Consider the following 25,379-nt stretch of genomic DNA (forward strand, 5'->3'; position numbering starts at 1 on the left):
CCGTCTCGGTTGCAGCCCTGGTCGTCTGCGCACCACAAAATTGTGTTGGCTCACTGAGCTAAACCCTAAGCTTGGGAAGCTAGCGCAAGTCTCTAGGTTTCCGACAAAGTTACTCAACATGCAAGCATGGCTCATTGAACCACCTCTGTTACAAAGGCAATGCCCCACCATGACTCTGAGGGGCCTTAACAGTCCGCAGTGATATCGGCAGGCTCTAAACCCTACAATTAACCAACACATTCTCCAAACCACATTGTTAAATAACTTTCCATGGCTAAAATACTCTTCTAGCTCTCCTTTTACCCCTGTTTAAGTCTTTGACTGGCTATGCTGAGGAGTATGATTTCTCATGTGTACCAAGACACATTTACTTGAAACTTGTCTTCTCGTGTGAACGCAACACACAATCTGAGGGAAAACAATGAAATTATGCACTTTCTCGCCGACCTCGGTCTGCGGAGGAACAGAGCAAGGACACAGACATCTTTTACCACATATTCTGTCACTCCTGACCACACATACTGTAAGGATAGTTGCTGACAAGAGTAAAAAAGTAATATGTTGTCCATTTGCATCCTTACATCTTTGGATGTAATTCATCATGAAATTTAAAAAATGTTGTCTGTGATGAAACTTTTCCTTGTGTGTGAGGATCTCTAGAAGAAGCAGAGGAGTGGTAATAGGGGGCTAGAGCGGGCGGTTGCTGACCTCAGGTGTGTCCTAATCATGACGAGCTGAAGTAAGATTACATTCGTTATGACATGTACGCTCAAATGGTTAATAGCATGAGCAGTATATGAAACTATCAACATTACAATTGTGATAATGACATCAAAAGGTGTATTTCTTGTGAGAAATTATTTTGTTTTGCTCTGGTTGTGTCCGCTGTACTTATTTTATTTTGTAATAAAGATAATAATCATCATTATCATTACTACCAGCATCACCACCAAAAATGGTTAACGAGGCATTTTACAGAGGAAACATTAACATAACCAATGAAAAAAGAGTCCATTACGCAACGGGGAAGCCCGCGCGAGGTAAAGTATGACATTCTAAGCAGGTGTAAAACACTTTGTTCTGAAGAGTTATTTTTCAGGTTCTCAAAGGTCATCTATCTAAAATACACCACAGAACGTTGCAAGGAAGCGGTCTGCTTGAGCATCTCAATTTCCTTTTTAATCTTAACAAACATTCCCCTTATTAGATAACAACTGTACACAGGCTTTCACAAAAACCTTTGTCGGGGTTGTTTTTCAGAACTTTTCTCAATTAATGTCATGAGGTGTTTTTTAAAATCATAATTTTTTGGGCCAAATTCACTTACAGAGTATTAAACTACTCAGTTTAGTATTTAGTATTTGGTCAGTTTAGTATTTGGTCTGATATTCCTTGAAAACAAGGACTTGTGACTCCACAAACTTGTTGGATGTATTTGCAGTATGTTTTGGTTGTGTTTTGGATGATGTTTTGCCCAGTAGGAACTGAGTTTGTAGAGTCACTTTGCCATTTTGGAGTCACTTTTATTGCGAGAAAAGAGGATGTTTCTAAACACTTCTACATTTATGTGGATGCTACCATGATTATGGATAATCATGAATGGATCATGAACAATGATGCGTGAGAAGGTTGCAGAGGCACAAAGATAATACCCCCCCCCCCCCCACACAAAAAAATGCTTACCTCCTCTATTATTGGTATGGGTGAGAGATTTTGTAGTAGCCTCTGTAACTTTCTCACTCATCATTATTCTAGATTCATTCATGATTTTTTTTATCATGGCATTATCAGGATTAATTTAGAAGTGGTCAGAAGCATCTTATCTACTCGCTTAGAAAGAAAATGACTCCAGTCATCATTCACCATTCACTTACTATTGCATTTACATTAAAAAATGTTTAAACATTTTAGTAATATATCAGACGCACTTACTCAGAGCAACTCATTCATCTTAAGATAGATGTGGTTGTCTCACCTAGCTAAGATAAAGTAAGTACATGTTTTGTCAATAAAGTAGTTACATCGCCTTTAAAAAGTATTCACAGCCCTTGACATTTTCCATATTTTGATGTGTTACAGCCTGAATTTGAAATTGGTTAAATTGAGATTTTGTTGTCACCGGCCTACACAATACCCCATAACGTCAAAGTGGAATTATATTATAAATTCATTCAAAATGAAAAGCTGAAATGTCTTGAGTCAATAATTATTCAACCACTTTGATATAACAAGCCTAAATAAATTCAGGAGTATAAATGTGCATAAAATTCACATAATAAGTTGCATGGACTCACTCTGTGTGCAATAATAGTGTTTAACATGATTTGAATGACTACCTTATCTCTGTACCCCACACATACAAATATTCTGTAAGGTCCCTCAGTTGAGCAGTGAATTTCCAACACAGATTCAATCACAAAGACCAGGGATTTTTTTTACAATGCCTCACAAATAAAGGGCACATATTGGTAGATGGGTAAAAATGTAAAACGCAAACATTGAATATCCTTTTGAGCATGGTGAAGTTATTAATTACTCTTTGGATGGTGCATCAATACAATCAGTCACTACAAAGAAACAGGTGTCCTTCCTAACTCAATTGCCGGAGAGGAAGGACACCACTCAGGGAATTCCCCATGAGGCCAATGTTGCCTTTAAAAGAGTTACAGAGTTTAATGGCTGTGACAGGAGAATAATGAGGATGGATCAGCATTGTAAAACTAACCTAAATGACAGAGTGAAAAGAAGGAAGCATGTACAGAATAATATTCCAAAACATGCATCCTGTTTGCAATAAAGCGCTAAAGTAAAACTGCAAGAAATGTGGCAATGAAATTAACTTTATGCCCTGAATACAAAGCATTATGTTTGGGGAGAATCCAACACAACACATCACTGAGTACCACTCTTCATATTTTCAAGCATGATGGTGGCTGCATCATGTTATGGGTATGCTTGTCATCAGCAAGGACTGGGGAGTTTTTCAGGATAAAAATGAAATAGAATGGAGCTAAGCACAGGTAAAATCCTCAAGCAAAACCTGGTTCAGTCTGCTTTCCACCAGGCACTGTGAGATGAATTCCCCTTTCAAGAGGACAATAACCTAAAACACAAGGCCAAATCTACACTGGAGTTGCTTACCAAGAATGTGGCCGAGTTGCATTTTTGACTTAAATCTACTTGAAAATCTATGGCAAGACCTGAAAATGTTTGTCTAGCAATGATCAACAACTAATTTGACAGCTTGAAGAATTTTGAAAAGAATAATGGGCAAATGTTGCACAATCCAGGTGTGGAAAGCTCTTAGAGACTTACCCAGAAAGACTCGCAGCTGTAATTCTTGCCAAAAGTGTTTCTACAAAGTATTGACTCAGGGAAGTCATTACTCATGTAAATGAGATATTTCTGTATTTCATTTTTAATACGTTTGCAAACATTTCTAAAAACATGTTTTCACTTTGTCATTATGGAGTATTATGGGTAGATGGGTGAGAAAAACATAGATTTCTCTGTCAAATTGGTTGTTTATCATTGCTAGACAAACATGTTCAGGTCTTGCCATAGATTTTCAAGATTTTCAAGTGTATTTTCCATTTGAATTCAGGCTGTAACACAAGAAAATGTGGAATAAGTCATTGGGTATGAATACTTTCTGAAGGCACAGTATCAGCAAAGCCAGTGCTTGTAGAAAAAAGTCAAGTGCGAGTGTTAGTTCACGAAAGGCAAGTGCGTTAGGGCAAATGTTTGGGCAAAATATAACCCCAAAAAACTAAACAAAAAACTGCAAATGCATCCAAAGAGTTTGATGAGTCACAAGCTTGATGTAATCATTGTGTGCAAGGAATATGGGACCAAATACTACACTTTTAACTAATTTAATACAGTATAAGTACATTTTTGCAAATACTTATGACTTCTTCTTCACATGGGGAGACAAGACACATAAAGTGATGTCCTTTCTAAACGGTAAAACTGTTATTTATTTAAAAAAACTACCCTCAAATAAAACAATCTGTACTGTTTCTTCATGAAACATTTTCTCAAACAGAGTATAAAGCCAAATTAAAACCCTTAGCTTCACAGTCCAAATACATATGGAGGAGAGTGTATGTTAATTCATCATCACAAATCTATTAGTTGAAAACCAATAGTTTATCTGCAGTCCCTGGTTACATGTTGAAACTAAAGCAACAAAATACATAGAAAATTACTGATATAATATCTGTTGATATCACAAAATAAAGAAAATAATAATGTGTTGTAAAAATCTATTGATGCTTTATGAATGAAAATACCACCAATTAATTACATCTATTGGTCATTTTTTAAAATTTAAATTCAAGGCTTTGACTGAGAATGCAGATTGACCAAATGTTGTTTCGTTTTGTCCTAAAACTTATTTCAGAACTCAGCCTAGTTGTATAACTCTCATCAAATTTCAGTTAGTTCATGTTAAAGTTAGATAATTATACTTTTCTTGGTCATACTCATATGTTGTTCAGCCTGTACGAACCTGACAATCAAATGTAGACCGCATTATCTACCAAGAGAATTATCTTCGATTATAATCACAGCCGTATATATCCCCCCCCAAGCAGACACATCGATGGCTCTGAACAAACTTTATTTAACTCTTTGCAAACTGGAAACCATTTATCTGGAGGCTGCATTCATTGTAGCTGGGGATTTTAACAAAGCTAATCTGAAAACAAGACTCCCTAAATTTTATCAGCATATCGATTGTGCAACCAGGGGTGGTAAAACCTTGGATCATTGTTACTCTAACTTCCGCGACACATATAAGGCCCTGTCCCGCCCTCCTTTCGGAAAAGCTGACCACAACTCCATTTTGTTGATCCCTGCCTACAGACAGAAACTTAAACAAGAGGCTCCCACGCTGAGGTCTGTCCAACGCTGGTCCGACCAAGCTGACTCCACACTCCAAGACTGCTTCCATCACGTGGACTGGGACATGTTTCGTATTGCGTCAGATAAAAATATTGATGAATACGCTGATTCGGTGTGCGAGTTCATTAGAACGTGCGTTGAAGATGTCGTTCCCATAGCAACGATAAAAACATTCCCTAACCAGAAACCGTGGATTGATGGCAGCATTCGCGTGAAACTGAAAGCGCGAACCACTGCTTTTAATCAGGGCAAGGTGTCTGGTAACATGACCGAATACAAACAGTGCAGCTATTCCCTCCGCAAGGCTATTACGGACTACAAGAAGACTACAAGAAGAAACCCAGCCCAGTCACGGACCAGGATGTCTTGCTCCCAGGCAGACTAAATAACCTTTTTGCCCGCTTTGAGGACAATACAGTGCCACTGACACGGCCTGCAACGAAAACATGCAGGCTCTCCTTCACTGCAGCCGAGGTGAGTAAGACATTTAAACGTGTTAACCCTCGCAAGGCTGCAGGCCCAGACGGCATCCCCAGCCGCGCCCTCAGAGCATGCGCAGACCAGCTGGCCGGTGTGTTTACGGACATATTCAATCAATCCCTATACCAGTCTGCTGTTCCCACATGCTTCAAGAGGGCCACCATTGTTCCTGTTCCCAAGAAAGCTAAGGTAACTGAGCTAAACGACTACCGCCCGTAGCACTCACTTCCGTCATCATGAAGTGCTTTGAGAGACTAGTCAAGGACCATATCACCTCCACCCTACCTGACACCCTAGACCCACTCCAATTTGCTTACCGCCCAAATAGGTCCACAGACGATGCAATCTCAACCACACTGCACACTGCCCTAACCCACCTGGACAAGAGGAATACCTATGTGAGAATGCTGTTCATCGACTACAGCTCGGCATTCAACACCATAGTACCCTCCAAGCTCGTCATCAAGCTCGAGACCCTGGGTCTCGACCCCCCCTGTGCAACTGGGTACTGGACTTCCTGACGGGCCGCCCCCAGGTGGTGAGGGTAGGCAACAACATCTCCTCCCCGCTGATCCCCAACACGGGGGGCCCCACAAGGGTGCGTTCTGAGCCCTCTCCTGTACTCCCTGTTCACCCACGACTGCGTGGCCACGCACGCCTCCAACTCAATCATCAAGTTTGCGGACGACACAACAGTGGTAGGCTTGATTACCAACAACGACGAGACGGCCTACAGGGAGGAGGTGAGGGCCCTCGGAGTGTGGTGTCAGGAAAATAACCTCACACTCAACGTCAACAAAACTAAGGAGATGATTGTGGACTTCAGGAAACAGCAGAGGGAACACCCCCTATCCACATCGATGGAACAGTAGTGGAGAGGGTAGCAAGTTTTAAGTTCCTCGGCATACACATCACAGACAAAGTGAATTGGTCCACTCACACTGACAGCGTCATGAAGAAGGCGCAGCAGCGCCTCTTCAACCTCAGGAGGCTGAAGAAATTTGGCTTGTCACCAAAAGCACTCACAAACTTCTACAGATGCACAATCGAGAGCATCCTGGCGGGCTGTATCACCGCCTGGTACGGCAACTGCTCCGCCCTCAACCGTAAGGCTCTCCAGAGGGTAGCGAGGTCTGCACAACGCATCACCGGGGGCAGACTACCTGCCCTCCAGGACACCTACACCACCCGATGTTACAGGAAGGCCATAAAGATCATCAAGGACATCAACCACCCGAGCCACTGCCTGTTCACCCCGCTATCATCCAGAAGGCGAGGTCAGTACAGGTGCATCAAAGCTGGGACCGAGAGACTGAAAAACAGCTTCTATCTCTCAAGGCCATCAGACTGTTAAACAGCCACCACTAACATTGAGTGGCTGCTGCCAACACACTGTCATTGACACTGACCCAACTCCAGCCACTTTAATAATGGGAATTGATGAGAAATTATGTAAATATATCACTAGCCACTTTAAACAATGCTACCTTATATAATGTTACTTACCCTACATTATTCATCTCATATGCATATGTATATACTGTACTCTACATCATCGACTGCATCCTTATGTAATACATGTATCACTAGCCACTTTAACTATGCCACTTTGTTTACTTTGTCTACATACTCATCTCATATGTATATACTGTACTCGATACCATCTACTGTATGCTGCCCTGTACCATCACTCATTCATATATCCTTATGTACATATTCTTTATCCCCTTACACTGTGTATAAGACAGTAGTTTTGGAATTGTTAGTTAGATTACTTGTTGGTTATCACTGCATTGTCGGAACTAGAAGCACAAGCATTTCGCTACACTCGCATTAACATCTGCTAACCATGTGTATGTGACAAATAAAATTGGATTTGATTTGATTTGATGCAGATGGATTTGAGACTTTTTAGTTCCAGTATAATAATCTCGAGGTCATATAATACCATTCTTGTAAAACAATCTTGATCAGTCAACTACCCAATGGTAAACATTACACAACATCTTTTTATATTTTAATTTTTATATTGTCATTGAATATAAACATGCCTGGCCCTCATTCTAGAGAATTTACCCATCAGTTTCACACACCTATCTTCATGTGGGCTTTATTCAGATAACACTGTTGTAGTTATACCAACAGATGGCACCACAAACCTGTGAGCACAAGGCTATTGAGAGAGCTGGACCATCTCTGTTAAAGAGAAAGTTCACCCAATTACAGATTTACCAAATCTTATTAACAAAGTAGTGTAAAAACCTACAGAATCTACCATCCATAGTTTTGGTATGATTACTACTATATAGCTTGATATTAGTATCGTAACATACAAAACAATGGGGGGTAATAACCATTGTTTATTGCAGACTCACAGGTCCATACACATCAGAGACTGGGACTAATCCATATGATATTCAGCTCTTTTTTATGGTCCTTTGAGCCAGATAGAAACAGCTGTCTAGGAATCATGACCAGAAGGGACAGGCTGTAGTTCACTCTGCCTCCCAGCCAAGATCAAACCTATGACCAGGCTTCCCGGTTGGGGCTGCACATTATGCCTCACTTGCCATACACACAATGGCAAGAAGAGGACAATGACAGGAAAGTCCAGTTCCTAGAAGTCCATTGTTATTTAATATATTCACCATTTACTTTGATATTGACCTTGGATGAACAAGCTAATACTCTACAGTTGTATATTAGTTCCGATATTTCCCACAGAACAAAGCAAAACCTCCAATGGATTGTTGTTATAATTTTTGGGAGAGTTACTCTGTGTCCCGCTCTCTTTCCTGAACATTTCCCTTTGTCAGGAGATGCCATCTGCTCCCTTGGCTTCCAGCGGTTTGGACAGCTGTTAAGGCAGGCATGAGGGCACTCGGCACAGTCTTGTGTCATGCCGAGACAAAACAACGTTTTGCCAGGGATTTAGAGCAGGATTAAATGATTGGGCACCAAGAGCCTTACAAGGGAGGTGATTTACATCACTGCATTTTATGTCAATGCCAACATCACCTGGTGAAGCCATGTGGCCTGATGCATCCATGATGCAGTCTGACCTTCTCTAATGTTATGGAGGTATGAGTAGACATGATGACGATTATGATGATAAGGATGAGGGTGAGGATGACGATGGTGATAATGGGCAGATAATGAGGTTGATGATTCATCAAGTAAAAAAACATGACCTCAAAACAGATAGTCGTGTAAACTAAATCACGATGAGGATGTTCTCAAACAGAAATAGCAGTGGACCTGACTTTTCCTTTAGCTTTCTACAACGGCAGCTGTTGCTTCAGTCTGAAGTAAAGTGACAGATTGTGTATATCACAAACATTCATTTTTACTACAGAACGCTGTACAACGCGCCTATCCTCTGCCGAAAGATCCCGAATCTTGCCTCGCCGATTCCAAAGGGAGCCGAGGGAGAACCGATGCTCAGCGCATAGACGAGAGCCGCTGTTTCCATTTCACCATCGCTTTAACAGCCCTATCATGTTGGTCATTTTCCTAGTTTCCATTATTTAAACAATGACTGAGGCTGGATTCCGAACGACTTGACATGTCCGTGAAATATATGGTATCTGGGGATTTATCACCGCAAACAAGGATTTTTTCAATCTCATTAAAGACCAAACAAGGCGGGTACATGTTTAAATATAGAGCGCCTACAGGCACAGTGTAGGCTACATATTTTCACATAAGATCTGTGAACGGAGTCCGCATATACATTCAGTTGGATATGCAAAAGGATGTATTATCACTGAAAAGATAAAGAGAGCTCTTTGCGCTGGAGACTAGAATGGTCGAAAAAAGGCGTCTCTGGTTTTGATGGAGAATCCAACAAGCAGAGCAAGATCCGTAGACCCTCAATAAAAGTGTCTTGTGCTGGAGCCTAATAAGACCACCGTTATTTTCAGAATTTAGATGTATTTACCAGTAACAGGATCCAGTTGATGACATTCACCGAGATATAAGTATTTGAAAACAGCCGTAATTGTCAGCAATTCGAATTTACTCATTTGTTCTATTCTGCCAGTGTGATGGGAATTTATTGCTGAACATTGGGAGAGCTTTATGGAAAACCTGAAGACATGACATGCACACGAAAAAAGAGGAAACGATCCTTTTTGTTCTTTAAAACCTGTGTTTATTTAAGAAGTCTGCAAAAAGAGACATTATTTTTGCATTGAGATCTGGCCGATTCTATGGAGGTGACAATACCCTGTATTAATTATTTAATCTATTCTTTATGTTTTCAGTCATTTATCATTGTGGATTATATTTGGAATTGACGCTCGTTTTGTTGAACCCTCTATGCCATTTACTGTTGCTTTACTTGATTTTGAATCCTTATATATATATAATGTGGACCGCAACAAGCTCCCCAAACGGCCTAGAATAAAACCGTAAGCCTTTGTCTCGAGGACAAGTATAATACCTGAGGTAAGATTTCCTTTTACCTTCCTATGCCATTTTTTAGTTTCTGTGGTTTTGTAAGTACTCCTAGGCCTCACATTGCCGTGTTTTTTTCCCTCAGGTACCTGGTTAATTCGTTGAAACCCTTGTGAAACCCCTTTTTGTGCCTACAACATAGCCTATACTGTTATGATTCAGGCAACCCCATGACGCATGCCACAGACAAACTGTAGGCTACACGTAGGCCCTTCTAATCTTCTTGTTATTATAGACACACACACCACTGCAGATTTGAGTGGCCTTTATGTGGTATAGGCCCAATGGTAAATTATAACAGGGAACCGCATTATGGACACAGGCAGGGAGGTAGAAGAGGCCGATATCCATCGGTGGCTGTATATTATTCACTGGGCGAATGTCCATTATGACAGCATCGAATGTTATCTATCCATTTGCAAATGCGATGCAACTGGGGTGTTGGGGTACCGTCATCAGCCCTCTTTGATGAATGATTATAAACATCAACAACTGTTCGTGAATTTTGACAGGATCGGAGCTGGTTGAACACTTCACATGACACAGCCTACGATATGCTCTAGGCCTATACGCAATTGTTTATGAATTTCTCTGGATTCAAGCATGACGCGTCAAGCACAACACTACCCATTGTTCACGATTGTAAATAAAGTATTTTCCCCGAAGCGTTAATTCATATTCTAAAATCGTTGTTTATAATTGCATTCGGTCGGTGTTGAACAGTGTCAGAGTGATTCCGGAACCTTTGGTTGGTGAATTCCGCGTCGCCTCCTCCCACCGCGACCACGGCAGCGGTACTCGATTGCTGTTGCTATCCAGTTCTTGGCAATGGCTCAGCCCTCTATCACCAACCAACTCCCATTTCTCCAGGCCCCTCCCTTCACGAGCCATCGCTTCTCGGTATTCCCATGAAGCTCTTAGGATACGGCCTAAATATCCCTATCCTGTATATTCATTTAGCAATCAAAGTGACATACACGTGACGATGTAATCTTCCTTTTCAATGTCTTTGTTTTACTGTAGGCCTATTTTCCATCGTTTGAACACTTTTTCCACTCACCTGTTTGTAGAAAGGGGTGTGGTATCATTTGACACTTCACATGATGTAATCATGGTCATAGACGTACTCTATTTAAGCATTCACTACGGTTACATTTGTGAAATACTATAATTTACAACAGGCGCACTGTGGCACCTGATATATCACCTTAGTAGATAGACCAACAATAGATAGATAGATAGATAGATAGATAGATAGATAGATAGATAGATAGATAGATAGATAGATAGATAGATAGATAGATAGATAGATAGATAGATAGGAGTCGCTGAAGTCTACACACCCTTTGCACTGCCTTCACATTTGGCTGCCTTACAACGAAATCTTAAAAGGTAGTCCAACAGTTTGAGCAATTTTTGACCAAAAAAATAGATATACCGTATGTTGCCCGAAGAGTTGTGTGCAAAGTCGGTATAATCTTACTCACAAAGATTCATAGCTGTAATGGCGGCCAAATGTGCTTCCACCAAGTATTAACTCTGGGGTGTGAAGTCGTCAGCAATCAAGGCATCTTCGTTTTTATTTTATTCATTTGAAAAGTATTCCATAATTGTTCTTCCACTTTGGAAATGTGGAGTAGGTTGTGTACATCAGTAGATGTAATTAAGGTAGCAAACAGACATGATCAAGTCTTGCCATATACTTTTAAGCTGATTTGAGTCAAAACTGTAACTAGGCCACTTGGTAAGCAACGCCAATGTATATTTGGCCTTGTGTTTTAGGTTATTGTCCTGCTGGAAGGTGAATATGTCTCCTGGTGTCTGTTGGAAAGCAGACTGAACCAACAAATTCACCTTTCAGCGGGACAATAACCTAAACCACAAGGCCAAATATACACTGGTGTTGATTACCAAGACGACATTGAATGTTCCGGAGTGGCATAGTTACAGTTTTGATCCAAATCAGCGTAAAAGTCTATGCCATTTACCAACAGGTGCCCTTCTTTACAGGCATTAGAAAACCTTGGTCATTGTGGTTAAATCTGTTTTTGAAATTCTCTGCTTGACTGAAGGACCATACAGATAATTGTATGTGTGGGGTACAGAGAAGAGATGAGGTAGTCATTCAAAAAATCATGTTAAACACTATTATTGCACACAGTGTGAGTCCATGCAATTTATTATGTGACTTGTTAAGCATATTTTTACTCCTGAACTTATTTAGGCTTGCCATAACAAAGGGCTTGAATACTTATTGACTCAAGACATTTCAGCTTTTCATTTGTAATACATTTTTTACAAAACATCCAAATAAATAATTCCACTTTGACATTATGGGGTATTCTATGTAGGTCAGTGCCACAAAATCACAATTTAATACATTTTAAATTCAGGCTGTAACACAACAAAATGAGGAAAAAGTCAAGGGGCGTGAATAGTTTCTGAAGGCACTGTATGTCTTCAAAATAGCATTCACAAATTTACATTTGTGGAATACTAAAGATTACAACAGGCACTCTATATTGAGTTAGATCAACAATAGCTATATACAGTTGAAGTCGGAAGTTTACATACACCTTAGCTAAATACATTTAAACTCAGTTTTTCACAATTCCTGACATTTAATCAGAGTAAAAATGCCCTGTCTTAGGTCAGTTAGGATCACAACTTTATTTTAAGAATGTGAAATAATATAGTAGAGAGAATGATTTATTTCAGCTTTTATTTCTTTCATCACATTCCTAGTGGGTCAGAAGTTTACATACACTCAATTAGTATTTGGTAGCATTGCCTTTACGTTTTTTTAACTTGGGTCAAACGTTTCAGGTAGCCTTCCACAAGCTTCCCACAATAAGTTGGGTGAATTTTAGCCCATTCCTCGTGACAGAGCTGGTGTAACTGAGTCAGGTTTGTAGACCTCCTTGCTCGCACAATCTTTTTCAGTTCTGCCTACACATTTTCTATCGGATTAAGGTCTGGGCTATGTGATGGCCACTCCAATTCCTTGACTTTGTTGTCCTTAAGCCATTTTGCCACAACTTTTGAAGTATGCTTGGGGTCATTGTCCATTTGGAAGACGCATTTGCGACCAAGCTTTAACTTCCTGACTGATATCTTGAGATATTGCTTCAATATATCCACATAATTTCCCTCCCTCCTCATCTATTTTGTGAAGTGCACCAGTCCCTCCTGCAGCAAAGCACCCCCACAACATGATGCTGCCACCCCCGTGCTTCCCAGTTGGGATGGTGTTAATCGGCTTGCAAGCCTCCCTCTTTTTACTCCAAACATAACGATGGTCATTATGGCCAAAGTTATATTTTTATTTCATCAGACCAGAGGACATTTCTCCAAAAAGTACGATCTTTGTCCCCATGTGCAATTGCAAACCGTAGTCTGGCTTTTTTTATGGCGGTTTTGGAGCAGTGGCTTCTTCCTTGCTGAGCGGCCTTCAGGTTATGTCGATATAGGACTCATTTTACTGTGGTTATAGATACTTTTGTACCTGTTTCCTCCGGCATCTTCACAAGGTCCTTTGCTGTTGTTCTGGGATTTATTTGCACTTTTCGCAAAGACATACGTTCATCTCTAGGAGACTGAACACGTCTCCTTCCTGAGTGGTATGACGGCTGCGTGGTCCCATGCTGTTTATACTTGCATACTATTGTTTGTACGGATTAACGTGGTACCTTCAGGCGTTTGGAAATCCTCCCAAGGATGAACCAGACTTGTGGAGGTCTACATTTTTTCTTCTGATGTCTTGGCTGATTTCTTTTGATTTTCCCATGATGTCAAACAAAGAGGCACTGAGTTTGAAGGTAGGCCTTAAAATACATCCACAGGTACACCTCCAATTGACTCAAATGATGTCAATTAGCCTATCAGAAGCTTCTAAAGCCATGACACCATTTTTTGGAATTTTCCAAGCTTTTCCGACTTCAACTGTATGTGGTTGTGGGTCACTTGTCTGAGTCAATAGCAGAAACTCACATTTGTTATAGTCTAATAGTTGGTAAATTAATAGAGGAATAATTTTTATAGTAGCCTACACTATTGGTACCTCCCATTAAAGCACCACCATCCTTGTAGGATTATGTCCTATGATGTTTGAATGATTAGTCTGTTCCAGAGCATTATATTGAGATAAATAATCTATAATCCAAATATAAGGCTCTGGACTATTAGATGTGACATCATGTGACATGGACCTTGGTGGATAGAACATTAGAATAGGCTGTAAGAAGGCCTACTGTTGGTAAGGCGCAACAAAGCCTGGTGACACCATTTTAGAGACGCAAACAAGTAGTATATGGATGTTTGATTTGAAGAATGGGGTAGGCCTAGTTCAGGTATTCATTAATAGTTGTGGCCAAATATATTGGCACCCTTGCACCTTTGTTAAATAATTCCCTAGTTCTTCTACAGGGAGGTTGCTTTGCTGTCTCTGGTATTGGGGTCCTTGAATGTGCGCAAGGCATTATGATATCAGCAGATTATCAGGTGAGTCCAATGTTCAACACAGTGTCCAAAAACGGGGTCTCCATTGAAGGCTGTGTTCTTCCAGTAGGACAACGAGCCCAAACACACATCAAAAGAGCACCCAGGAATGACCAGCGAATAGTCCTGATCTGAATCACTTCCAAAACCTATGGCAAGATCTGAAAACAGCAGTTGGTGGAGGGCAGCCCTCAAATACTGAAGTAGAGCAGGTTGCTGCTGAAGAGTGGGCCAAATTGCCAGTAGAAAGGTGCAGAAAGCTCATTGATGGCTACAAGAAGAATTTGTCTGCAATGATCTTGGCCATAGGGTGTGCAACCAAGTACTAGGTCCGGAGTGCCAGTCATTCTGTCCTTGCCATTGTCTGTATTTTCAAAATTAAAATGGTAAACTTAGGTTTACAAAAATACAATTGCTTCTGAAATGTTGAAAATCTAATAACAAGGTGTGGAGACAACACTTTTTTTCTATTTAAACTTATTTTAGAAGAAATAGGAAACTATTTAAGAAAAGTGCAAGGGTGCCAATATATTTGACCGCAACAGTAACGGTGTTGCTGTTCAATAACATGGGTGTTATTTTGAATGAAGGAGGACTGGGGTCACCAAGGAACACTGGGACACGAGGAACTGCGGTAGCACTTCGTAATAACTAAGGTATGCTTAGAAATTATTCTAAATGTGTATAATGATTGCACTCTATGTATAAATTATTCACGTTTATTAAAAAGGTTATTCTAAAGTGTTATCATATACTGTGAGAACTAGCTATGGGTGCCAAATTTCAGGCCATAATATTCATTTGAAAATACTTACCAAGTATTTAACTGGTTATTCTGTCAAAGCAAATGTGGCCAAAACTATTGTTATGGTAACACACTAACAGCTTTTTACACATTTCATAAATGGACAAAAGACACTGAACGTGGCAAGCTACATTTGCCATTGTATTACAAGGCACAATAAAATATAGACTAGAACTTATTTATCCATCCAAGGATGGAAATTTGTCTTTGGTATCATCAGTGAACTATGCGCTTGACACACCATACTCTACATAAACACATACAGGGGGTATATATAATAATAATAAATACATACAGCAGGCTTAATTATACACATTCATACCTGACCTCTAACCTTATTGTACCTTTGGATACAGAGTAGCTAATACAACATCTTTCTGCTCCGATTCATATTCTCCACTAATAACTGAACACAACTCAGTTTATCATGTGTTACTTTCATTGGCCTTCTCATATTTTATGCGTGCCTCAGAAAAAACGAAACCATCAGTATTCTCTACACAATATTCTAGACAATTTGGGACGGTTTCCCAGACAAAGTTTAAGCCTTGACTTAAAAGCATGCTCACTCGAGAATCTCCATTTAATTCACTTTTTACTCCTGGACTAGGCTTAAACTGTGTCTGGGAAACTGACACTTTAAGTTTAGTGTCAGTATGTCACTGCTGGAAGGACTGTGTTGGTGGGTGTCGTATTTGTTGCTGATCATATCTGAAACTTTCCAATGCCCCCAGCATTCCTCACAACACTTCTTACAGTCTTATACACACACAAACACACACACAGCATAAGGCAGAGTGGTCCTGTAGCTTAGCAACAAGCTGCTGTAATTACTGTGACAGAAATACATTAGTATATGCCTGCGCTGAAACAATGGGCCTGAGCCCTTCTCTTTTTGGCTCATACTCCATAATCATCACCTGTGCATTCCCCGATCACTCTCGAAGCGTTCATCAATACCAATGAGGGTGGTGGCATGGTCAATACAGATTGACTCCACTCACACTCATATACAAGCGCGCGCACACACACCTACGCATGCACACGACTGAGCTATCAGACATACTGTATATCTCATGTGTCACTGTGCAATGAAACCTCTTTTGGAAATGCCTCGTCAGTGGTCCCCAAAGTGACTGCACCTATGAGGCTTCAGCAAGCAAATCCCTTTTTGTTTTTTCTCCCCGATCTGCTTCACACACACCAACCCTCATACACACAGAGAATCCCTCCCCACACTCTCTCTCACACACACACACACACACACACACACACACGCACAGAAAAAGGATATAAGGTGTTGTAGCCTAGCAACAAGCGAGGTAATTACCGTGACAGACTAGTTGCTGGCAGGCCATGTAGCGTGTGGAGAAAACAGCTGATCTGATTGGTGCTAAGGGGGAAGGAGAAGATGTTCCACAGCATGCTACAGCAGATGCCTATGTGAGCCCTGTTTCGCCCATTGGAAAAACAATTGATTGATTCCGTGGGACAAATTATTTGTGTAATACTGAGGATGATGTTTTCAGACTTGAACGTCTATCTCCACTATTATGACAATCGATTCTGTATTATGTTTGAAGATAGGGGCTTTAGTACAATGTATTCATGTTGTTAACAACAACAGGCAGGACCTTTATTTTGGGATAAACCCAGATGGGATAGACTTAACAAATGTTTCATCTTTATGTGAAAAACATATGTTCTTATTACCGTGTACTTTGTCTGTAATTACAGGTAGTTACATGGTTGGGGAGGATGGCCACATTTCTTTCACATTTCATACTCTTACCTAACTGCATATTGGCCTAGGAAATGCTTTCTGATATAAAAAAAACAACTGATGCTTTTTGCAGCCAATGCTGGAATCATAAAAGCAATGTATTGTAATATTAGAAAAGCCTCAAGTCACACACGTGAAGTCACAGCTCTCATATTTAACCTTATACGGTATATTCCCTGCAAATGCTTACACTGTATTATCCCCCAGTGATGTCAGACCAGGATGCCCATCCAAACTTAATGCTTATTGTTCATACTTCCTGTTTACAGGAGCTGACGCTGTAAGAACAAGAGGCACCGAGGGGTAGCGCTACAGGAACCGAGGGGCTCAGTGCAAAATGGGGCAATGCAGAGTGAAGCACTCTGGTTCCATGTGAGCTCCAGAGAAGAGGCAACCACGAGGACGAACGAAAGGGCAGCTGGAGGAGGAGGAGGTGGCGGAGGAGGAGGAGAGGGAGAAGGAAGAGGGGTGGATTTCAGGAGAAAAGAGGGCTTGACACGGGAGCCAAAGGGATGGCCAATGGCAACGAGAGTAGCGAGGGGCTTGGCGGTCCCATGGCTGCAGTGGTGGCCACGACGGGAGGAATGGCAGTCGGGGGCCCATCGTCGGTCGTGTCCACATACATCAAACTGGTCCTACTGGGTCTGATCATCTGCATCAGCCTGGTGGGCAACCTGGTGGTGTCTCTGCTGGTCCTCAGGGACCGGGCCCTGCACAAGGCCCCCTACTACTTCCTGTTGGACCTGTGCCTGGCCGACACCATCCGCTCGGCCGTCTGCTTCCCCTTCGTGCTGGTGTCCATTAAGAACGGCTCGGCCTGGACCTACAGCGTGCTCAGCTGCAAGGTGGTGGCCTTCATGGCCGTGCTCTTCTGCTTCCATGCCGCCTTCATGCTCTTTTGCATCAGCGTGACACGTTACATGGCCATCGCCCACCACCGCTTCTACTCCAAGCGCATGACCTTCTGGACGTGCGTGGCAGTGGTGTGCATGGTGTGGACGCTGTCAGTGGCCATGGCCTTCCCACCCGTCTTCGATGTGGGCACCTACAAGTTCATCCGCGAGGAGGACCAGTGCATCTTCGAGCACCGCTACTTTAAGGCAAACGACACACTGGGCTTTATGCTGATGCTGGCCGTGCTGATCTTGGCCACACACGTGGTCTACATGAAGCTGCTGCTCTTCGAGTACAAGCACCGCAAGATGAAGCCTGTCCAGATGGTGCCAGCCATCAGCCAAAACTGGACCTTCCACGGGCCCGGCGCTACCGGCCAGGCAGCAGCCAACTGGATCGCAGGCTTTGGCCGGGGTCCCATGCCACCCACCCTGCTGGGCATCCGGCAGAACTTGCACAACCAGAACCGGCGCCTGCTGGGCATGGAGGAGTTCAAGGCAGAGAAGCAGCTTGGCAGGATGTTCTATGTGATCACCCTGTTGTTCCTGGTGCTGTGGTCGCCCTACATAGTGGCCTGCTACTGGCGGGTGTTTGTCAAGGCCTGCACCATACCGCACCGATACCTCTCCACCACCGTATGGATGAGCTTTGCCCAGGCAGGGGTCAATCCCATCGTCTGCTTCTTCCTCAACAAGGACCTGAAGAAGGGGCTCCTGGCCCACCTGCCAGCCTGCTGTAGGACTAAACCTCATCTGCCCCGAGAGCCTTACTTTGTCATGTGAGGGCAGTTGTTACCTGGGGAGGGTGTGGAGGGGCGGTGGCAGGGATGTCTGTGAGTGGTTGGGATGGCATGAGGGACCATTTTAGTTGTTGTGGCCTTTGATTTAAAAAAATGTCTTTCCTTTTTTATAAATGGCCTTGGTCAGGAAACAAATTTAAGAGAGGGATTCCTTCTACACACAGACAGAATACAAGACTAAACCAACAACTCAAACAGTCTATCTCAGATGCATGTTTGTATTCTTCATTTTAATGTGGAACCTATGAAACTGGTAGGCAGTCTTTAAACAGGCGAGGCCAAGAGAATGATCATTCTGGGCCTGCTATTGTGAATGAGATTGAAGTGAGGGTGACAGTTTTTCTGTAGGTCTGGGCCTGCTATTGTGAAAGAGATTGAAGTGAGGGTGACAGTTTTTCTGTAGGTCTGGGCCTGCTATTGTGAAAGAGATTGAAGTGAGGGTGACAGTTTTTCTGTAGGTTGTGGGGACAACCTGGTCATATTTCTCAGTCACTCCCTCGTCTGTTCTCTCAGACCAAAAATATCAGATGGTCCTCTGACAATTTGCTAGTGAATGACTAATAGGAGAGTGTTCCAGCACTGCTTCCTTCCTTCATCCACTTGAATCAAAGGCATCATTAATACAGTCAAACAGAGAAATTATGAGTTTTGTACAAATAGTATATTCAGGCACTGTTGGCTTCATTTGGAGTTTATTTGGGGTTTCTATTACATTCTAATGTGGTCTAACACTTCAGATGAGTACACTATTGGATATGGGAAAATGTTAAAAGAGCTGCCATCGACAACAGTTTGATCTTGTGTTCATTATCGTTTAACAGAAATGAGCAGATAATAATTGTGAAGTGCTAATAGGCAGACAGAATTATGAAATGCATGTTAAGCTGATATGTGTAATCACATGATTTCTGAGGATAGCTTAAACAGACCAATGCCCCAATCAGTGACAAACTAAGAACTTGAGACCACACAAAAATCTATGATAAATTGACAGAAAATGCTCCATGCTCTTGCCAAATTCCTTTTGCTGTAGGTGGTATTGTTGCAGATGACTGAACCTTTGAATTTTTTTTCTTCAATCTGAAATTGTTTAAAAAGAGAGTTGATAGAAAATGTTCATAAAACCTAAACCAGAATGTTTAGACCTTCAGATAAAGGGATAAAGATCATCACTTCACATGAAGGTCTTTGTAGAGAGGTGGGGGAAAATTCAGCCCATTTATATTTTTGCACACATTGAGGAATTGATGATAAAACCTTTTTTTTTTCTTAACATGATTTAGACTTGAACCAGAATGCTAACTAAGTGTAGGCCGGGACACAGAGATTGTAATATCTTAAGTGAATGTCAAGCAGAGGTCTGGAACATGATACTATCCCTTCGTGGGTACAAATGTACATTTATTTTAGTTTTCAAAATGCTCTAATGTTGTCTGCAAACAATAACAACAACAAAAACTAACAATAACAATGAAGCTACAGATAACTGAATTGTTATTTCTATTATCTGCATTATGGCCTTACTCTTCGCTCTCTCTCTCAAAAAAAAAAAGGTTTGTTTATAACCAATGCAAGAAAGAGTTGACAGCTGTATGCCTCTATGTGTTAAAGTAATAAACATAAAGAGATTATTCCAACTAATGGGGAAACACAATACTGTGTAAGTAATTATTTTCGGAGGACACATCTCTCCCCCTCGCAACCTTAAAAAAAACACCAGTCAAAAACTTTAACAAGGATGGTAATAAAGAAAGAACGCTTGCCAAATTGTAACACAGGAGTGTGCAATTGTGTGTAAAGGACAGAGGAAACTTTAATTCAACATCGACAATTAATGGAATTAACAAAAGCCCTTCCTGGATTATTGTGGATTTATTTTAGACTTTTTGTTGTTGTTTATTTTCTTATCAGTCAGTGGGGGGCTGAGGCTGGTGTTGTGTATTGATCTGTGAAAACAAGGATTAAAAAAATATGTGTGGATTTTGGGGTTGGTTGTTGTTGGGGAGGTAAGGAGGGAGACCGGGCGTGATCTTTTGATAAGCAGAAATGCCTGACAGTGCTTTTTTAGTTGCTTCAGGCACACTATCTTTTGTAAATTATCTATGACCTCCGTACTATTTAATGTGTATTATATGGACAATGGACTGACTTGGAATTGAGGGGGGGAGAAGGGGGTTCCTGGTCATCACATTTTTACAACACGTGTGTGTGAGTGTTTCTGTACGCAAGTATGAATGTGCGTATGTTTAGAGGCTAGAGGGATGAAAACAAAGGACATGTGGGAAATAGGAATGGCCAGAAATTTTGCATTTTGAAATGACACTCCTGCAAATGCTTATTCAGTCTTTTTCATCCTCAGCCTGTTCCTGACACAGAGAATTGAATGTGCTAAAACCAATGAGGTTCATTCTAAAAATCTGAGGCGAGTGTCTTCTTAAACCATTCAACTGCAGAGCCTCAAGAGGTAGCCCATAACATTTTATACACAGGCAGTTCCTCTAAATTGGACTACAGAGCCTTCTATCTCAATGGAGATTCTGTTCTTGTATACATGTATGGGAATATGAAGGGTGAAGTCCGTTTGAGCTTGTGTCTTGGGGCGAGTGGTTCTATCCACATAGCTTCTATGATTATTGCACTCTTATTATGTTCCAACGTTTCTCAGTGAAAGGAATAACTTTTATACATGATCCTGGCTTGGGGTTTAAATTTGAAATACACTGAGTTATGTTGGTCATAGAACTAACATTCTAATACATTTCTAATTTCTGCCTCTTCTGTAGTGTTTTGACTTTGCAAAAGCCCAAAGCCAGCCAAAACCCAATTTGACATCTGAATGTCTTATTTAATAACTCACTGATTTTACAGTGTGGCTGTAGTTATTATGACCCTGTATGTGGAGAGACTACATTATGGATGAAAAGAAATGTAAAGACAGAAAAAGCTGTCTCAGAGACATGTGCAACCACAGTGTTATTATACATTAAATCTATGAAAAGACAAGACTCGTAAGGATAGTCCTGTTTGTCTCTGAATAGTGGAACAAATCCTGAATCTCAGAACTGAAATACTTTTGACTTTGCCCTTTAAGCTGAACCACAAAATGTCAAAGCTCACGAAAACAAATCTGCAGTTGAATATCAAATCTAAAATAGCAGAGGTTTAAAGGATACCTATGTAAATGTCTTTGGGCCCCTACATATCTTGGAAGTCAGAGGGTGTGGTTTCCATATATTTTCTGTATTATATAAAAAATAAAAACTGCCTGAGCTGTTTAAGCACGTCTCTGGCCATTTATGATTTTTTTGTCATTGGTTTTTGTAATGAAAAATTAATTTCCTTTGAAACTATTGACAGATTGCAATGACTAAACGTAACACATTCCTTATGTGCAGCAGATAAGAACACATTATCTAAAAGTTAGGAGCTTGTAACAAAGTTATTCTATGCTGTGAATGCAAACATAAGACACCCAAATTCGCCAACCAGTCATTGAGACATGGCTCCGGTTATAAAACATTGTCAGCTACAGATAACTGACAAAATAAAAAGGTAACACCAACATAAAGTGTATTTATAGAGTTGGTCAACCACGAGCAAGAACGGCTTCAAAGAATCTTGGCATAGACCCTACAAGTATCTGGAACTCTATTGGAGGGATGCGACAAATTCAATCATTTGGGTGTTTTGTTGATGGTGGTGGAAAACACTGTCTCAGGTGCTGCTCCAGAATCTCCCATAAGTGTTCAATTGGGTTGAGATCTGGTGACTGAGACGGCTTTGGCATTTTGGTTTACATTGTTTTCATGCTCATCAAACCATTCAGTGACCACTCGTGCCCTGTGAATGAGGGCATCGCCATGATAGCCAAAATAATGGCCTGCCCAGCATTTTTAATTGCTTAATAATTATCTCAGGAACCACACCTGTGTGGAAGCACCTGCTTTCAATACACTTTGAATCCTTAATTTATTCACGTGTTTCCATTATTTTGGCAGTTACTTTTATGTTGCACCTCACCTGGGGTATTATTGATAGCATTTATTGTGGGTATTGGACTCACAATTGTTTTTAGCCCACGCAACAGAAAGAGGACATAACCCCACCCCAAAAGTATGATGTCAAAGGGTAACAAGATACCATCTTGTACAGTTAATACATTTAAAGGCAGTAAATATACGGTCTTCCTTTCCAATGCGTTATCCATCTTCATAAGGTCACCAAGTTGCAAAGAGTTTACAAAGCCCCAGGTTAGCCCACTTGTGGAATGGTTGGAAAGAAGCTCATGATCAGCTTGCAGAACCGTCACATTAAGTTTCAACTTTTAATGCCATCTTTCCTTTATACTAACTTTCAGCATCAAACTTGCAAAGCTTCCTCACAAATGTATACTGAACAAAAATATTAAAAGCAACATGTAAAGTGTTGGTCCTAGGTTTCATGAGCTGAAATAAAAGATCCCAGAAATGTTCCATACGCACAAAATGCTTATTTCTCTCAATTTCTTTTGCACAAATTTGTTTACATCCCTGTTAGAGAGCATTTGTCCTCTGCCAAGATAATCCATCCACCTGACAGGTATGGCATATCAAGAAGCTGATTAAACAGCATGATCATTACACAGGTGCCCCTTGTGCTGGGGACAATAAAAGGCCACTCTAAAATGTGCAATTTTATCACACAAGGTCACAAATGTCTCAAGTTTTGAGGGAGCGTGCAATTGGCATGGTGACTGCAGGAATGTCCACCTGAGCTCTTGCCAGATAATTTTATGTTAATTTGACTACCATAAGCCAACCTCCGTCATTTTAGAGAATTTGGCAGTACGCCCAACCGGCCTCAGAACCGCAGACCATGTGTAACCTCGCCAACCCAGGACCTCAACCTCTGACTTCTTCAACTGCGGGATCGTCTAAGACCCGCCACCCAGACAGCTGATGAAACTGTGGGTTTGCACAACTAAATCATTTTTGCACAAACCGTCTCAGGGAAGCTCGTCGTCCTCACCAGGGTCTTGACCTGATTACAGTTCGGCCTCATAACAGACTTCAGTGGGAAAATGTTCACCTTTAATGGCCACTGGCACGCTGGAGAAGTGTGCTCTTCACAGATTAATACTGGTTTCAGCTGACTGGGCAGATGGCAGACATGGCATCATGTGGGCGAGCGCTTTGCTGATGTCAAAGTTGTGAACAGAGTGCCCCATGGTGGTGGTAAGGTTATGGTATGGGCAGGAATAAGCTACAGACAATGAACACAATTGCATTTTAGCGATGGCAATTTAAATACAGATACCGTGATGAGATTCGGAGGCCCATTGTCGTGCCATTCATCCACCGCCATAACCTCATGTTTCAGCATGATAATGACTTCCATGTCGCAAGGATCTGTACACAATTCCTGGAAGCTGAAAATGTCCCAGTTCTTCCATGGCCTGCATACTCACCAGACATGTCACCCATTGAGCATGTTTCGGATGCTCTGGATAGACATGTACAACAGCGTGTTCCAATTCCCACCAAACTCCAGCTATTTCGCATAGCCATTGAAGAGGAGTGGGACAACATTCCACAGGCCACAATCAACACCCTGATCAACTCTATGTGAAGGAGATGTGTGACCACCATTTGCCTTATGTACGAGATACGGACTGGTTTTCTGATCCACGGACCTACCATTTTTTTAAGGCATCTGTGACCAACAGATGCATACCTGTATTCCGAATCATGTGAAATCTATAGATTAGGCACTAATGAATTTATTTCAATTGACTGATTTCCTTATATGAACTGTAACACAGTAAAATCTTTCCATGTGGCATTTAAATTTGTTCAGTGTATTTTAATTTGATGCTATCCCACATGCTGTAGATAGATATTTTCTTGAAGATGACCAAAGTATAAAAAAACTTGAATATCTTTCTAATGGTTCTTCAGATAATTAATGTGTTATACTGCATATCCTCATTCATCATCATTGTTGATGAGCAACCTGAAAACAACACTCTAGTCAGCCTATTCATATAATCAAATCCCTGTTCTCATACATGGCCGTTCCACACTAGGGCCATCTGGGTGCTTTGGCTTATGCTCCATTTCCTTAGCCTCGTGTTTCTTTGCCTGTGCTTAGCGCCGCTGATCCTCCATAAATTCAGCAAATTCAATAAGGGTCTCAGCATACATCTAACCTACCCTAGCGCTGCCACCCTCGCGAGCACACTATCTGACCTCCAAAGGAAAGCAAGTGTCAGAGCACTGAGATCATTAGCGCTCAGGGGATATCTTACTAACAGGGAGCAGCATCCTGACTTTTAACATGTAAAAAAAAAAGTGTTTTGGTAAAATTGCATTGATGTTGGGGGCGCATGTGTTGTGCTCACTAATGCCAGTTACTGCATATGCAGCCATGACTAAAAAGCTCCAGTACATATCCTTGAGCCAAGAGCAGAGGCAGCTGTGGCCTGGTGATTTCATCTGAGAGAGTGGGAGGTGAGAACAGGCAGAGTGGAGGGGACAAGGACAGTGTGTGTCATGTGTGTGGGTAACACAGTGAGTAACAAGCACTACTCTTAACTGAAAGACAATACAGGTATTGCTGTCCAAATATCTACCCAGAGACGAGTCTTATTTTTGCCATTTGAGCTGATGCAAATAGTTACGCTGCATTTCCACAGGCAGGCCCATTCTAAAATTTTGCTCAATTATTGGTAAAATAACTGATCTGAATGGTCAAAAGTCCAATTAGTGAGAAGAAAA

General features: G+C 41.3%; 1 protein-coding gene across 2 annotated transcripts; it reads left to right on the forward strand.

The window, feature by feature from the left end:
- The first annotated feature begins 8,646 nt into the window (after window positions 1-8,646).
- Window positions 8,647-21,907, forward strand: LOC118361266 (probable G-protein coupled receptor 173). Of its 2 annotated transcripts, XM_035741065.2 has the most exons (3): window positions 8,647-9,837; window positions 14,934-14,999; window positions 17,201-21,907. In XM_035741065.2, exon 3 carries the CDS (start codon window positions 17,444-17,446, stop codon window positions 18,605-18,607), a length of 1,164 nt encoding a protein of 387 aa, XP_035596958.1. In that variant the 5' UTR covers window positions 8,647-9,837; window positions 14,934-14,999; window positions 17,201-17,443; the 3' UTR covers window positions 18,608-21,907. The 2 variants fall into 2 exon arrangements, with proteins under 2 accessions (XP_035596958.1, XP_035596959.1); XM_035741066.2 differs by lacking the exon at window positions 14,934-14,999.
- The last annotated feature ends 3,472 nt before the right edge of the window (window positions 21,908-25,379 follow it).

The sequence above is a fragment of the Oncorhynchus keta genome, chromosome 28 (genome assembly GCF_023373465.1).
Source record: "Oncorhynchus keta strain PuntledgeMale-10-30-2019 chromosome 28, Oket_V2, whole genome shotgun sequence".
In the NCBI taxonomy this organism is placed as follows: domain Eukaryota; kingdom Metazoa; phylum Chordata; class Actinopteri; order Salmoniformes; family Salmonidae; genus Oncorhynchus; species Oncorhynchus keta.

Coding starts and splice junctions, on each gene's coding strand:
- LOC118361266 (XM_035741065.2), top strand. CDS start 17,444: ATGGCCAATGGCAACGAGAGTAGCGAGGGGCTTGGCGGTCCCATGGCT.